This window comes from Paramormyrops kingsleyae, chromosome 4 (assembly GCF_048594095.1).
Source record: "Paramormyrops kingsleyae isolate MSU_618 chromosome 4, PKINGS_0.4, whole genome shotgun sequence".
NCBI lineage: Eukaryota > Metazoa > Chordata > Actinopteri > Osteoglossiformes > Mormyridae > Paramormyrops > Paramormyrops kingsleyae.
Genome location: NC_132800.1, coordinates 23257665 through 23273123, shown reverse-complemented (window position 1 = coordinate 23273123; position 15459 = coordinate 23257665). Strand labels below are relative to the sequence as shown.

The following is a 15459-nucleotide window of genomic DNA, read 5'->3' as shown; positions in this document are numbered from 1 at the left end:
ACTTTAAACTTGAAAAATATTTATTTATGTATTAATATGTGTATATTTCTACCAGAACAGCATTGGATATTTAGAGAAATCGTTTGACAATTATCGCGTGAACAGACAAAAAAAAAGAAAACGCTTTGTTATGGTGAAAATGCAGCCAGAGGTTCCAGTGCTTTACCGTTCATTGTCTTGAGGCAGAGACCTTTCCCTTTCCTGCCATGTCCGGTCAATGTTAGCCCTGATCCGTGCGCTGAACTCTGAGTAAGCCCCCCCCCCCGCCCCCCTCCCCAGGAGCCTGACTCACTGTGATAATGGTAGCAGAGCGGTGGGATTTGGGCAGCTTCTACTGCTGCATTGTCCGTCCTTTTTGACATGACGTAAGCCTGCTGAAGCTGAAGCATTTTCTTTGCCCACTTCAGAGCCAGTCATCTCTGACCAATGTGTTACTGTACAACACAATGTGGAGGCAGAAAGATGGACAGGCCGACAGACATAGATAGATAGATAGATAGATAGATAGATGGATGGATGGATGGATGGATGGATGGATGGATGGATGGATGGATGGATGGGCGGACAGGTGGACAAATGGACAGACAGATGGACAGACAGACAGATAGATAGATGGATGGATGGATGGTCAGATGGATGGATGGTCAGATGGACAGACAGACAGATAGATAGATGGACAGATGGATGGATGGATGGATGGTCAGATGGACAGACAGACAGATAGATAGATGGACAGATGGATGGATGGATGGATGGTCAGATGGATGAACGGATAAATGGATGGATCACTGGATGTTTTTTTAATCCAGAAGGAAATTGCTGATTTACAGTAGCATAGCAAACACATTCAGGTACATAATAAATGACAATAAGCAGTAGCAGTGCAAAGAATGTCAGAGGAAGTTTATGAAGGACCCCACAACGTTGTGTTGCATTAAATTCAATGACAATAAAAAGTGAAGGTTGTATCACAGGTAAGATTCAGAATGTAGAATTAACTCAGCACTAGGACTAAGAGTTATGTCATTACATTCATAATTAGCACGTATTAAGCGTTTTTGAAGTTGATATTCTAGGTGAGGGTCACAGAGACGCCTAAATGATCAAATCTGAAGGGATAGACATGAGTATTAAAGGGCTGACACTCGCCCTACCTTCCAGGACACGTTGTCCTGCTCGTCTTGGCCGACGTCCCCAGGGCTGCGGTGGGAGAAGCGGTGGGTGGATCTGCGGCTCATCCCTCTGCTGCACTCACGCCTGTCCCAGTACGTCCCGGGCTCTGACGTCTGCAGGTGAGCGACCAAGGGCTTTGGGATCGTCAGATGAAAATGAGTTGCCTGTGCTTTCAGCTAACAGTGTGAGATAGAGGTGGGATTGGTCAATAGCTAAATGTCAGGGTTCACCGATAGAAATGGGACTCGGATCTATTAAGTTTCATTGGCACGGTAGTCACAGAATTCTCACAGAGACTCTAAAAATGTACAAATACAATTCTAATTGTAATATGAATAGTGTCAGCAGCTGTTTATTTCCCTGTCACAGTGAACCATCTGCCAATTCGTCTGGAGAGATTTTAGCCAGTCTGACAAAGCATTTTGAAAGGTTTAAAAAGTCTGTTAAACAACACTTGCAATAATTGTGAAGCTTCAGATTGTGAGGTAAAATATAAAGAAGAAAACATAAATAGGGGGAAAAGAATTGCAACCTGTTTGCATATCACATATATTGATTCTTGTCAGGTAAATTCTTTTAATTCTCTTTGAAATTCAGCAGTGTTTTGGGGAGTTATACATATAAAGAAATTAATAGATACTTGAAGTGTAAACAGGTTTACTGCTAAGACCACTAGTAAGACAATTTATTTTATTTTATTGATTTATTTTTTTATTCCAACTATATTCTTCAGCATCATGATTTGAGTTGTTTTTCTGTTTTTTTTTGCTCTAGAATCACTTTTATCAGATGTCTGGTTGTCTTCTGCAGTCCAAAGACATTTTTGTTGCGTTTTTGTTGCTCTTGCTAAATTGCTCACAGCGTGTCTACCCATGGCCTCTCCTCTGCTCTGCTCTGTGTGAGATAAGCTCCACCCACAAAACAAATAAGTCATAGGAAGATGGGCGGCTTCCTCTTTAAATTTCGTGAGATTTGAATGGGTTTATTGCACTAAAACAGTAAATGGTTACCTTGCTTCAGATGGTAACAACAGAATTGACCGAATCATAATCGGTGTCAGAAATCAATGCAAAGGGCTGACGATTAACTACCAGAGTACAATGAGAGGCCAGTTTACAATAAAATCCGTGAAGCAATGTTTTATACATTAAGCAGTATTCTATCCATGTTCCATAATTGCTTATCCAGTTTATGGCAGTGGTGACCTTGGAGGGTATCCAAGGAAATACAGGGGCAGGGTAGGAAACCCCGTAGACAAGACCATGTCTATCAATGGGTGAATGCAGAGGCGCACCCTATGGGCAATTTATAAATGCTGGTTCACCTAGCGGCCAAAACAAGTACAGTATGTGGCCCGGCAGGTGCAGGCCCTGTGCTTATGAGCCTGAGGTTGCTGGTTCAAATCCCAGGTTTGGTGGAGCGATTTCACTGTTGGGCTCCTGAGCGAGGCCATTAACCCCCAAATGCTCTCCCAATTTTCTCAAAACAAAAGTATGTATCTTTGGATAAAAGTACGTGATAACTAAATATGAACATGCTTAATTAGTTTTAGAGAATTTTTGAGTTCTCTGACCAAAGACTGACACGGTAATCTCACAAACATAAAAAAATACTATAGCAATCCATCCACTCCCAAGGACTCGGAAAGACCCAGAATATGTCTGTTACATGCCAGACTGCAGTACACTTTCGTTAAACTGTAAATACCAGCTTATCACTGTTTACCAAACGAGGGATGCACATAACACGCTGCACTCTGCCATTTCAAAGATATTGATAAAGATATTGGACACAACATGGCCGTCTTTTGGAATTTAATTTTGCCCTCAGCATCTATCTATTAAAACCAAAATGAAACCCATTTAGTACATTATTCTGGACGTGTGGGCATAAATTCTAAATGCATTTACGCTTCTCAGACCAAAACAGTTACCATTTTATTAGAAATGGTCATCTATTGTAACGAGTAGCAGAATTTATTAAAACACAAATCGGAATGTGGCTCTCGAAAACGCCGAGTGTCGTAAGAGATCAGCTTTTTGCAGCGCTTCATTCATTCGATGTGGATTCGGTGTATTTTAATGGCTATTGCATTCCTTCCTGAACCTGCCTCTAGACTTTCTTTACCCGCAGTACTGCATTGTCCTCTTCCCTTAGAAAAAACGCCTTTCAAGTCATCGCAGTGGACGGGGTCTGCAGTGGGGTGATCCAGTTGCCGTCCGCTGACGACTGTTTAGACTGGCTTCAAGCAATAGCAGCTAATATATCTGCTCTCACAAAGCACAATGTATGTATGAAAACCACGATCCGCTTCTCCCCATCTGTAAGCCTCCTTACATAATGTGCTTATAATCTGTGCTTCAAATTGTGCCATTTAATCCAGATGCGAGTAGCCAGGAAGTCCTGCATATATTTTCTGAGAGTAGTATTAAAACCTGCATTATAAACAAGGACAGAGAAAGTGTGTCGTGTCATGAATATAAATGTCCTGGAGGAAATGATGTCGTTACCATTGTCTTTTTAAACACGATTTCCTTAATAAATACAAGCTTCCTCATATATACAGACTAAACCACAAGGCAGAGATTGAATTTTATGGCTGAGTTACTTTGATAAATGGGGCTCATATACTACTATTATATCCCAAAAAAAAAGTTACAATATTAAACTACTGCTAGTGAACATTGCAACTGTGATGATGGTATTTGGTGTGAAGTTGTTACAACAAGAAGCTCTAAGCATGGGGCTGGTCCCAGTTATTTAACTGGATGATTTCAACACGATAACAAGCAAACAGAACAAAGCACAATTCATCCTATAAAAGGTTCTGTTATTTACAGGCTATATAATTCACAGGTACAGAGTAGTATCTTTGCTAGTCCATAAGAAACACATTGGTAAATCTTCTTAATTAATTACAAGCTCATATTAATCGATCTTGACAAGCTGGCACTTAACATAAGCTTAATAAAATTGTACCACATAGTAATAAAACTGCAGCGTATATTGTGGCATTGCAGGCTCATATTAATGGATCTTGATATGCTATCTGCAGATACTAAAAATAAATTGTAGCATATAACGGGAATTTGACAAACAGAAAATCATAAGCTTTATACAGTACTGGCAAAAACTCTTAGGCAGTCAAAGAAAACGTTTAAAGCCATTTGCATTTCCTCAGGAAGAGAAAAACAATTTGACACAAGCAAATTAAGAGTGTAACACAATTTAAACAAACAAGAATTTCTTCTATTCTCTAAAGAGTTACTGATACCTTGTTGGATTACTATATGAGCACTGCGCCAGTTCCCAAACTTCATTGTATTTGTCAAATTTTGCAACCAGCTCAATTGATTGATTGATTGATTGATTGATTGAATCCATTTAACTTCAAGTCAAGTCAAGTCAAGTGGGACTATTGTCATGCTCGCCATACACAGGTACACAGTGGAATGAGACGCCGTTCCCCCCGGACCACGGTGCAACATAACACACATAGGGGGGCTGTATCTACACAATTACAGGGGTAAAGTGCAGATTAACACACAGTGAACATAACACGACGGGAGGGCAGAAACACTGTATATACATGAATAGAGTGCAAGTAATACAGCAGTGGGAATGTACAGTAGCAGGTATTGATTAGCATGCAGGTATAGATTAGCTTGCAGGTATTGATTAGCTTGCAGGTATTGATTAGCCAAACATGGTGTGCTAGTGGTTGCGTCAACAAATACATGGGTGTACTGGATGGTTGCGCCAAATTTGAGGTTCCTTTAGGCTAAGTTACCGCACTTAATCATAGCTTCACACCAACATGAAGATCATTTAAGTATCATTTTCTTTCACTGCCTACGACTTCTGTGCCGTACTATAATTCTTGGGGTTCATATTCATTCCAGGGCAAAGGGCACATTTTAAATGATAAGATAAAATATTGTGTATCGTTCTATTGTTGCTGAATAACAAATATGCCTTTTCTGACAGGTGAAGAAAATCAACAGGAATTTCCCTGTAAATCAGCAGGTAAGAAGCAGACTGTAATGAGGCATAAACACAGCGCCACACAAAGCATTCTTTTTGGCCAGCGCTAGTCTTCCGTGGCTTTTACAAATATCTACTGACAATATACGTACATAAATCCATTATCAAAACCTCTGCAGTAAGTTAAATCTGCAAAATTGGATGACGACTGTAATAATTGCCAGCTGCATGCATGTATGACAGTGCTGTAAAATAAATAAACGCAGTTTCCTCTCAGCCTGTTCAGCTGGAACAGCAGGGTAATTGCATTGAATAATGGTAGTTAACTTCTGCCTTGCTAGTCCTTAATATCAGCCCAAAAGCAGCCACATACCTTATCCATTAGCCTGTAATGCACTCGGGAATTAAATCCACCAAACCCAGGAAATCTTAGCTTGCTGCCAGTTTCCCCCCACTAGCATCCAAATAGAAAATGGCAGAAGCAATAAATTTTATTTAAAATAAAGGCACATATTATTCCTGAACAGTGTCGGTTAATCAAAGCTGTGGACATTAGCCAGACCCCGCTAATGGACTGTTGTCCTTTTAATCCTAGCAGTAATTCTGATTTACAGGTTTTACCCACTGGTGCCACAGTGCTAGATTTACTGGGCGTGGCTCTTCCATTACTGACCTTAATTTTTTTGGGCATCCTGTATTATTTAATATGGAAATCATTCATTTGTAACTCTACAACAGCGACCAGCACTCACCCTGCCATTCAGGTATAATCAATATGCTCTCAGTTTAATATGTGGGCAAAACACAAATGAGCTTTGGGTTTTAATTAGCATAAAAGCTCCCCAATTTAAAGTCAAGCACACACACACACACATACACCCGTGTGTAAGTATTTGTGTGTGTGTGTGGCCCAGGTATACATTACATTGTGGGGACCAAATGTCCCTAAAAAACACGTTATTTTGATATTGTGGGGACCAGATCAAAAACATAACTACACCAAAATGAAACCGGCAAGAAATGGCACGTCCTGATTGTCCTGAGTTCGGTGTGTCCCTGGGTCGGCAAGGGAGGGGCTTACGTGTCACTTCTTTCACTGTATGACATCACCACATGGGTCCTTTTTTTCCTGTTTTTCAAACCCAAGGCCTCCAGCCACCCAAGCAGTTGGCCGGGGGCTGTGTGCGGCCCAGCAGGCTGAGGCGTTGGGCTTGGGGTTGGAAAGTCGTCAGTTTGAGGCTAGAACAGCAGAATAACATGTCTGTAGGCCCTTGAGCAAGGCCCTGTGGCTTTTTATTGTCGTCATTATTTATGGAATAATAATAACGACAATAATAATAACAATTATTATTATTATAAAGCTGCACCCTTAAGTTGCTCCGTATACCATGATCCCATGCTTTGTATCTATGACACGTCCCTGAACAAAAGGCATACACAATGAAACAGGTACTTCAGAAATCCGAGCACCGTGCCGCTTAACAGAAAATACTGGTTTTAAGTTGTAGTACAATGCAGGCTGGTATCAGTTGAAACACAAAACACAACCCCCTTCCTTGTTGACGTAGGGGCACGGTGAACACTGGAAAAATCATAACGTGGAATAAGAGGTATACAACCAAAGCACATCATAAACACACAATTTGGTAAATTAATCTGTGGGGACCCCCCCCACATCACCTAATATCTAGAAATGGGAACAAGTCACTCCTTGACAAGTCCAAGTCAAAATAATGCAAGTTTGAGTCAAGTCTCAGGTCCAAGTTCCATCGTATTTGTAGAGTCGAGTCACAAGTCATGTAATTTGTGACTTGAATCTGAGTCAAGCGGCGAGTCATGTGACTCGAGTCCCTGCTTTTAATATGTCAGTATTTGTTCTTAGGAAGCTAATGCTGTCTCTATAGCGACTGCCTGGATTAGCCAGAAGCCTGTTCAGAGAATGCTCCATATGCAAACAAATATATTTTTTGAATAATTGAGTAAAATTAAAACAAAGAAGCTAATCCTTACCATGGTACTGGAACTCAGGGCCTTGCAGACTCAGAGTAAGAACAAGCAGTCTTTCCTGAATGATTCTACAGTTATTGTAAAATCGTTTGGACGAAGAACAAAGTATTTACCCAGGAGTAAAGCGTGACTGAACGTGAGTAGTGGGGCACAATGGCTGTATAAAATGTGCATGTTAACCTACAACCAAGGTGCTGAAGTAGTAGAAAAACATTCTCTGTTGGAATGATGTGGGGTCTGGGATGGTGTGGTGCTTAATACTACTGATTCACACCGCTGGGACCATAGCTCAGCTCCCTACTCAGCTTTTTGTGTGTGATGTTTGTATGTTTTCCCTGAGATATTATGGGGTTTCTAGATACCCTGGTTTCCCCTTCCAGTTTGCTGGAATGGTTTGTGCCCTGTGATGATCTGACAGCCCATACTCAGTTATTCCCTGTCCTACGTCCATAGGTTCTAAGACAGGCTCTGGACCCTAATGATCTTGCATTGGGCAAGTTGGAAGTCATAATATCATCAGATCTTCAGTGATCATGTGCCTCCCTCAGGCCAAAAATGTACAACTAATAAGCACCTCAACAAAACATTACAGTTTTAAAATCCAAGTTCCACAGACTTTTACAACAAAGACACATATTTGATCAACAAAAAGAGATAGTTGTATAGTTGTATTTTTTTAAGACACTGCCCTTTTCATTTAACCAGATTTATATTTTGTTATAATTTAAAGATCAGAGCAGATCGTATCATCTTCGGTTAAATTGTGGTTTCAAGAAATTTCTACAGGATTCACAACATTTTCCGCACAACCTTTAGTAAATAATGTGAATACTGTCATTATCTATAAAAAAAAAAAAAAAAAACTTGGAATTGTCTATGTTGATGGGAAGCTTTTATGTATGATTAATGAAGATCATTAAAAACCCGGACATGAAATAAAACATTCATTATGTATGCACTTCTTCTTGGGAGCGCACATCAAAATAATCAACTTGTATGGGAAGTGACTGTATGTCACAGATAATACACTCAATGATTTTATCAAAACTCCTCTGTAGTAAACTGTCGGATGTTGCAGCTGATGCAATCACCCTGACTTCTTGGTTAAATAAGAGTTCTCAAGTTGTTCTGACCTTCCTGGGCCTTGTGCTGAACATCTTAAAAACCATTGTCACGGTTTATGAAATATAAGGCTTTATATATTCAAGTGACAACTCCTAGCAATTAACTTCCGCTTGCATAAATAAAGTGATGCTAGACATGTTGTGATTCTCTCTCATTGCTGAGTTTGAATGCAGCGTTTATCATTTTAAGCCATTTGTTTAATTCATCATTAATCAAAAGATTAAAAAAAAAGCATTAAAAAATCAATTGTGCATGAACAGTGCATGATCTCTCTTATACATCTTACCATATATATTGAAGTGTGCCTGTTTCTCAAGTCTGTCTTGCCATCTTTCAGCCATGTAAGATGAGATGTGTTGTGCAGTAATGCGCGGACTTGAACGTCCATCAGTTCCAGAAAATTATCGTAGGCCACATGGGGCTTTAATTTTGGTTTCTCAAAGAAAGTCAGTTTCTATTTTTCAAAGTTGAAAACTCTTTATTGGCTGATATATGATTGACTTTCAACCAAGGCGTGAGTAGACATTAAAAATCCAGATTCCTAAAATTCATAATCACTGTTGCACAATATATCATTTCAGCATCATCCTTGTGATATTATCACATTGCATTTGGTGCTGCTGTCTTGCGACCGAAACACAATTTGCAGTAATACCACCAAGTTATTTCACGCACACTATTGGTAGATAAAGTTCTATTTGGCTATAGTTTATTGGTAGCACTTTACTTGTGGGGACACAAATAATGTAGTTTTGTGCCATTACTTATGTATCAAATAACCACAGTCATGTTTGTGCATCATTAATGAATTGTCATGTCTTTTATCTCAAGCAAGTACTATATTTGTTACTACAGTATATCTAATTCTGTAAACCTTTATGAACTACTGAAGGAACTACTAAGGAACTACTAAGGAACTATTGAAGGAGCAAATGATAAATGACATGTGAAATGCTGTTGTCATGTTTATTCATCATTAATGAATCAGGACACATCTTTCAACTTTAGTAGCAACTATATTTGTTCCTGATTTGTACTCCAGTTGTAACTGAGTCATTACTAAGTATCTGTGCCCCCACAAGTATTACCAGTTTATTTCAGGTAGTTTCATCTCTTCTTTGTGTTTTATAAATATTGCAGTATTACTTGCGGATATTTCACATATCACGATGTGATATTGTGCAGCCCTATTCGTAATGATATTGGTGAAGGTGTGATTACAGGCTGTGCTGGAATCTCTTTCAGACAGAAAACTTGAGCACTGGAATCTGCACACTGTTTTGTGATGGTGTCGAACCAGCATTTCTGAATATCTTTGCCTTTCTGGCTGAAGCCATGAACGCTGCTCTGAGACCTCGCCGAAACTGAGGTCCATCCAACTATCTGTCACTGCCGCTGAGCTGTGCAGTGACCTGAAACTTTGACTTCGGCTCAGCATTCACCTCTTCACTGGGGTATTCACCTTTCTTCTCTCCTTGGGCTGGTAGCATGAGAATGGGAGGCCCGTTCCACCAGAGCTGGCTCTCAATCAGATTAAGTACAGTTTAGCCTCTTGTTAGGAGGTCAGCAGATGGCAAAGTGACAGTGCAACTTGGTCTGACAAGGACTGAATTTCTATTACATTTCTAGTAACAAATGGTTGTCATGGCTGAGCCAAACTGTAAACCCAGTGCAAGCCTATAATATAGCCTGTTGACATTTTAATCTTATCCTCTGTAGCTTCCCTATATAATTCCCCAGTCTTTCACTGGTTAAAACTCTCATCAGCTCTAACCTAGTTATCTCCTTTACTGGAGTGACTGAGGAGTTTAATTCTACCAGGCTCACATTAATGTCTGCCTGCTCTTGTACTACATCATACTATCATCGTGGTCTCATTTACTGACATAACAAAACACAGGAGGTCTGTTCCTGCGACAGTTTGATCTGCATTTTTTATCTGGTGCTATTTATTCCTGGCTGGTGTAACTGCACTCGACTGATCGCCACCAATGTCAGTCTCAGATAAGGTGGAAAATCTTTAATCCCAGCTGCATCCTCCGCTTCAAAAAGGACATTTCAAGCTTATGGTCAAATATACGAACCCCAGCTTCCTGGCCTGCACACCAACAGCACTAATCCGAGCATCTGTGCCCACACTGTGTAGAAGATGGTGCTTTAAAGGATGGTTTCCCAGTCTGGTCTTCCCAGGCAAACAGCATAGTGAGATAAGCAGTAGACATTTTGTAAAGGTTTGGCTGTCGCTTTCTCATCTCCCAATTACTTATTTGTACATCCATTGCAAGATTATGAAACCTTGACACCTTTTGTCGTCACCCCTACAGCTATCCAGAAGTTCTCGTCTCTTACGTCGCTACTGTAGCTCGACTTGGCGGCCATCTTTTTTTTTCTTCATGTTTCACGATCCTTTCAGGCGCCGTCTACGAATAAGTTGCGCTTTCTGCTTCTTCATCTCCGTTTGAAATGTGTACTCCAGGAATCCGCGACCCTCTGGTTCACACTTGTGAGTCTTCTCTTGTGCATCCGAGCGTCTCACTCGGTCAACAACGTGACAGTGCTTTGACTCGTAGTCATGGAGAAATATAGGGCCAAACGTGTGCGGGTCTCTTACCTCAGCACTGATAAGCCCGGGACCTTCGATGGCTCTTTGTAAATGCAGTCCCTCTAGCCTCCATTCCGCACGCATTCTCTGCCTATGCCTTTAGCAGTCTGTTATGGCTGTTTGCTTTCGTTTATCAAATCGCTGCTGGTGTAACAATGCTGGAAACAATGACGTCTGTGTTTTCAGGCGAGTCTGAGGGTGTCACGTCACCTTGTTAACACACTGCCTGACGCATTTGTTGGTGCTTCGGATTTTTTTGGCAGCTATGTGAGCAAAGCGATGCAGGAATCATATGGAGCCGGAAGAGATGATGAATGCCACCGTGTCCAACTGTCTGACACTGTCATAATAAATCACAAATATAAATTTCATATGCATCACACAGCTGTCTCAATGCTGTCTCTTTCGCCTTCTTAAATCATCCCTTCTGCTTAAATCATTTGATTTTTTTCCCCCTGGAATTATGGGATTTGTAGTTTTAACCGTATATCGTCATATATTGAGCAACACACTGCTGATCAGTTCGTGTTATTACCAATATGACAAAGTATATATGAGTTTGTAACAGTTAATGTCACAGATGGCTGCACTGCTCTGTCTGACAGATCATCTACATGGGCTGGGTGGAGGAGAAGGAGCAGGACTGCGTTCAGGACCGCATGTACGCCCCCAAGTTCCTGGCTCTACGCGGCTCCTCCCTCTTCAAGTTCTCCGCACCGCCTGTAAGTTTTCTGTCCCGTCTCGGAAGCTCCAGGGATCTCCATCTCAGGCGTAGAGAGACTCTTGTATGTGCTTTAGTCGTACAGAAACCGTTCATCTTTTCAACCAGCCTTCTGCATTTGTGATTAGGTGAAAGCCCATCTGTCTCCTGATGGATTATCCAGGTCGGGGGGGGGGGGACCTGGATCCTATCCCACACAGCACAGGACGCAAGGCGGGAGAATGCACTGGACAGGGTACCAGCCCATCACAGGGCACATACACACAGTGAGCACTTTCGAGATGCCAGTTAGCTTAACTGCACACCTATAGATGACGTGGAAACCATTGTATTACGTTTATTTAGCCGACGTCCAAAGTAGCACATAAAGGTGGGTTAGATAGCACTGTCAGCCAGTGTCCGTTGACAAATTGGCTCTAGAGCCCAATATCACTTGACCGGCCGTGGGATTTGAACCAATGACCTCACGCACAGAGGTACAGACTCTTAACAAACAGAGCCACACAGCACATATAGGAAGCCATTGTGACATGGGGGAGAACATGTGGATTCCACCCTTAAAGAGCAGCTGCAGGGTTTGAAACCTCCAACCTAGAAGAGTGAGAGAACAGAGTCGCTCACTAGGCCACCAAGTTACTGTCAAAATAAACTTCACGCAAGAAAAAATGGTTTTGTTTGTAATCAACTGACAAAAGATATAATGCATTGAAATGCATAAAAATTCTAATAATATTTGGTGTGTATTCCTCTTACAGCATACATGACAATATTCGGGGCAGCGTGTGGCTCTGTAATCACAAGGTTGCTGGTTCAAACCCAGCCTTAGCACATCAACGGGTCTTTGAGCAAGGCCCTTAACCCCCAGCTCCCTGGGCGCCCCGACAGGTGGCTGCCCTTCACAGACAGCTTACTCTACAAAGAGCAAGTTGAGGGAGGCATAAAAACAATTTCCCCACAGGGATCAATAAAGCATCTATAAAAAAATATATATATATATGATTTAGACATGAATTATTGTTAAAATATTCTTGTGCGTGTTGAGTTCACGAGTTCACCACAGACCGTGACATAATCGAGTCATGATAACAGCTGGGATGAGAAGACTGAATACACACACTGTAGCTGCTGTTAACAGGCAATACTGAATGCTTAGACTGACTATCCTCAAGCAGTGCATATCTCAATTACTGTTGGATGGAGTCCAGCCCATATTGGGCCATCACCCAATCAACGCCTGGGAAAACTCCTCAAATATACTGATTGGTCAGTGAAATATACATATGGGCCACTGAGACTGAGAAACCCTGCTGTAGGAGTAATCTGGCCTTACGTTTACAAGGCTGTCCAAGCTCGCATGTGTCATTTTGCCTTTTGAAGAGTATTTCTCTGGTTTGGGTAGAAATGAAGGAACAGGTGAATGAACATTGTGTCCAGGCCACACAAGAATGTGGCCTTTTTATCAAAATATGCAATAAAAAAAATCCCATATATGTAATACTTTATTTACCATATATACAGTAAAGGTTGTCTTGGTGACAGCATGAACAAACTTCTAAGTAGAGGTGATTTGCGATAGCATGCAGACGTCATATAATTCCATTCGATTATTTTCTGATTTTCACAGTAATGCCCTTATGAATGGAAGTAAAATTCGAACCTGAAAACTTTTGTTAGTGAATTTCATGAACAAGTACACTGATTACTGCCTAGCATAATTAATCTTCACTCAACGTCACTCAAACGCAGGCTGACGATGAATTTGCACAAAATGTACTCTTTAGTATTACATAGTATTAAACCCCGTTTCTCTATCTTTTCTTTCTTTCTTATTTTTTTTTTAAACTCTTAAAATCTTTGATTGACCCTCTATGCAGGACTGACTTATGGATTACGTTGCCGGAAAAATTAATGCTGATATAAGACCGTATTCTTGATGTTTGCCTGGGAAAGACTAGGACCTTCCGCAGTTCTGGAGATGTGGCTGCACCCATCATGATTATAACAGATTAGAGCCTCCCTCTGATTTGCTATTGCCCTGGAGACGTGGGAAGGAAGATGTCATGCAAAAGAACTGAGAGACGGAAAGAAAGTGACAAGTTACTGTAACTGTCCCTGATGTGCTCGGTTTGCCCATCGCGAGACGGGCTTTTGATGCCTGTTTACCTGTAGTGTTCTACCTACAGCCTGCATCAGTTCTGCAGTGAGCAGTGATTGTAGCATTTATGAGTGGGGACAGATGCCATTAGATGATAACATGTTGGCTTGCTGTGGTTCTTCAGTGACATGGACCTGCAACACAGGACAGTAGGCATTACGTCATACGTGGGACAGCGCTGATAAACTGTCTGGAGATGAATCAGCTTCACACGGCACACATACTGTACAGTAGTTAGATGACAACGTCTGATACAGTGCAGAATCATTATCTAATTCTTTTCCCTCCTTTTTGGATTTAAGAAGTCTTTGAAATGCATGTTGTTTTACAGAATACAGAAGGGAAACAATATCCAGATCAGATTATATGGCAGTTTGGACATTTGAGTCTTGAGTTTGTGTTGGAAAGGCAACGGACGGACAGTCTCCCCAACTGTGAAATTTTATAGGTTGGCAGCACAAAACAATAGCGTGACACGTATTTGGGAAATGCTCAGTGCTGCGAGTCTTTCTTTCACTGGAAACAACAATCTGGTAAAATCTCAGGAAAAAAATAGGCCTTAAAAAGTGAAGCAAATCAAGAAGAAAATCTAATCTTTCTTGGTAATTGATGTCTCTTCACCTCCCTCCCCTCCCCATCATTGCTATTCATTGGCCAAACCCCCCCTCATTTCCTCAATGACTCCATGACTTCAGTGCTTCTCCTTTCAACTTTTCCTTTGTACCTTGTTAGGTGATTTTCTCATTTATCCTCAATTCTGACATTTCATTCTTTTCTGCTTGGCAATTCTCTTTTTTTTCCCCCTCTGTGCTTCACTTTCTTACCATCGCAAATTAAATGCACTCTGCTTGCCTCTCTAGGGAAAGATGTCTTTGCTCCGCGGTGCTAATTGGATCTCTAAGCATCACACATATGCTGTTGCATAAACTGACGATGTCACTTCCCGTTACTGCCATTGACCACTGGCCACATTAAATATCCATTTCCTTTTACCTGTCATTCGTCTGGTTGGGCATCAAGTTATTCTCCTGCCATATTGTTTTGATTTACAGCCATACGACCATCCATCCCGCCATCCGTTCATCCATCCATTTATGCATCCCTCCATTTTTACAGCTTATTTGCCACAGGTAAACCATTCTGTCCAGTACATATCAAGGCATACACTGGCACACAATTACTAAGGGCAATTTACTGTTTTATTTTTTTTGTTTGTTTGTTTTTTTCTTTGTTTTTTGATTTGTTCTTTTGCTTTGATTATTATTATTTTCTTATGTCCTGTATAGTCCTTTTTTCCTACTAATAGTTACATATATGCAAAACAGAAACATTAATTACTCAGTTCTTAATTTATGTCCTTACTAAATAATCGCTTGGTTTATCTAAGGCCTGTGGGATGATGTTTTATATATAGAATATGGTGGTTTTGGGGGGGGGGGGGTTACTGCTCCTTTATGCCCCAACAGTGCTTTACTCACTTTATAGAATTCAGTTTTACAGGCTTTTGGACTTTATGTCACTGTATTTTTCTTATAAAATCCCAGCGTGTGAATGGATTTCGTGCATTACACTGAAACATTGAGTGTGAGCTACAAAACCGTTTCTTGGCCTCGCGGGGACATTGTGGAATTCTGCTCTCGCCGGTCTCCAAAAGCTCCAAAAACATACATTGTATTTCAGACCTAACATGAC

General features: G+C 40.9%; 1 protein-coding gene across 4 annotated transcripts in view; it reads left to right on the top strand.

Moving 5' to 3' along the window:
* The window catches only part of sntg1 (syntrophin, gamma 1), a 157142-nt gene that overhangs the window by 120872 nt on the left and 20811 nt on the right, over window positions 1–15459 (top strand). For all 4 annotated transcript variants that reach the window (XM_023841741.2, XM_072710893.1, XM_023841742.2 and 1 more), the window contains 4 exons: window positions 1162–1292; window positions 3331–3460; window positions 5161–5199; window positions 11497–11613. In XM_023841741.2, coding sequence (XP_023697509.1) covers window positions 1162–1292; window positions 3331–3460; window positions 5161–5199; window positions 11497–11613 — 417 coding nt within the window. The remainder of the gene's footprint in view (window positions 1–1161; window positions 1293–3330; window positions 3461–5160; window positions 5200–11496; window positions 11614–15459) is intronic.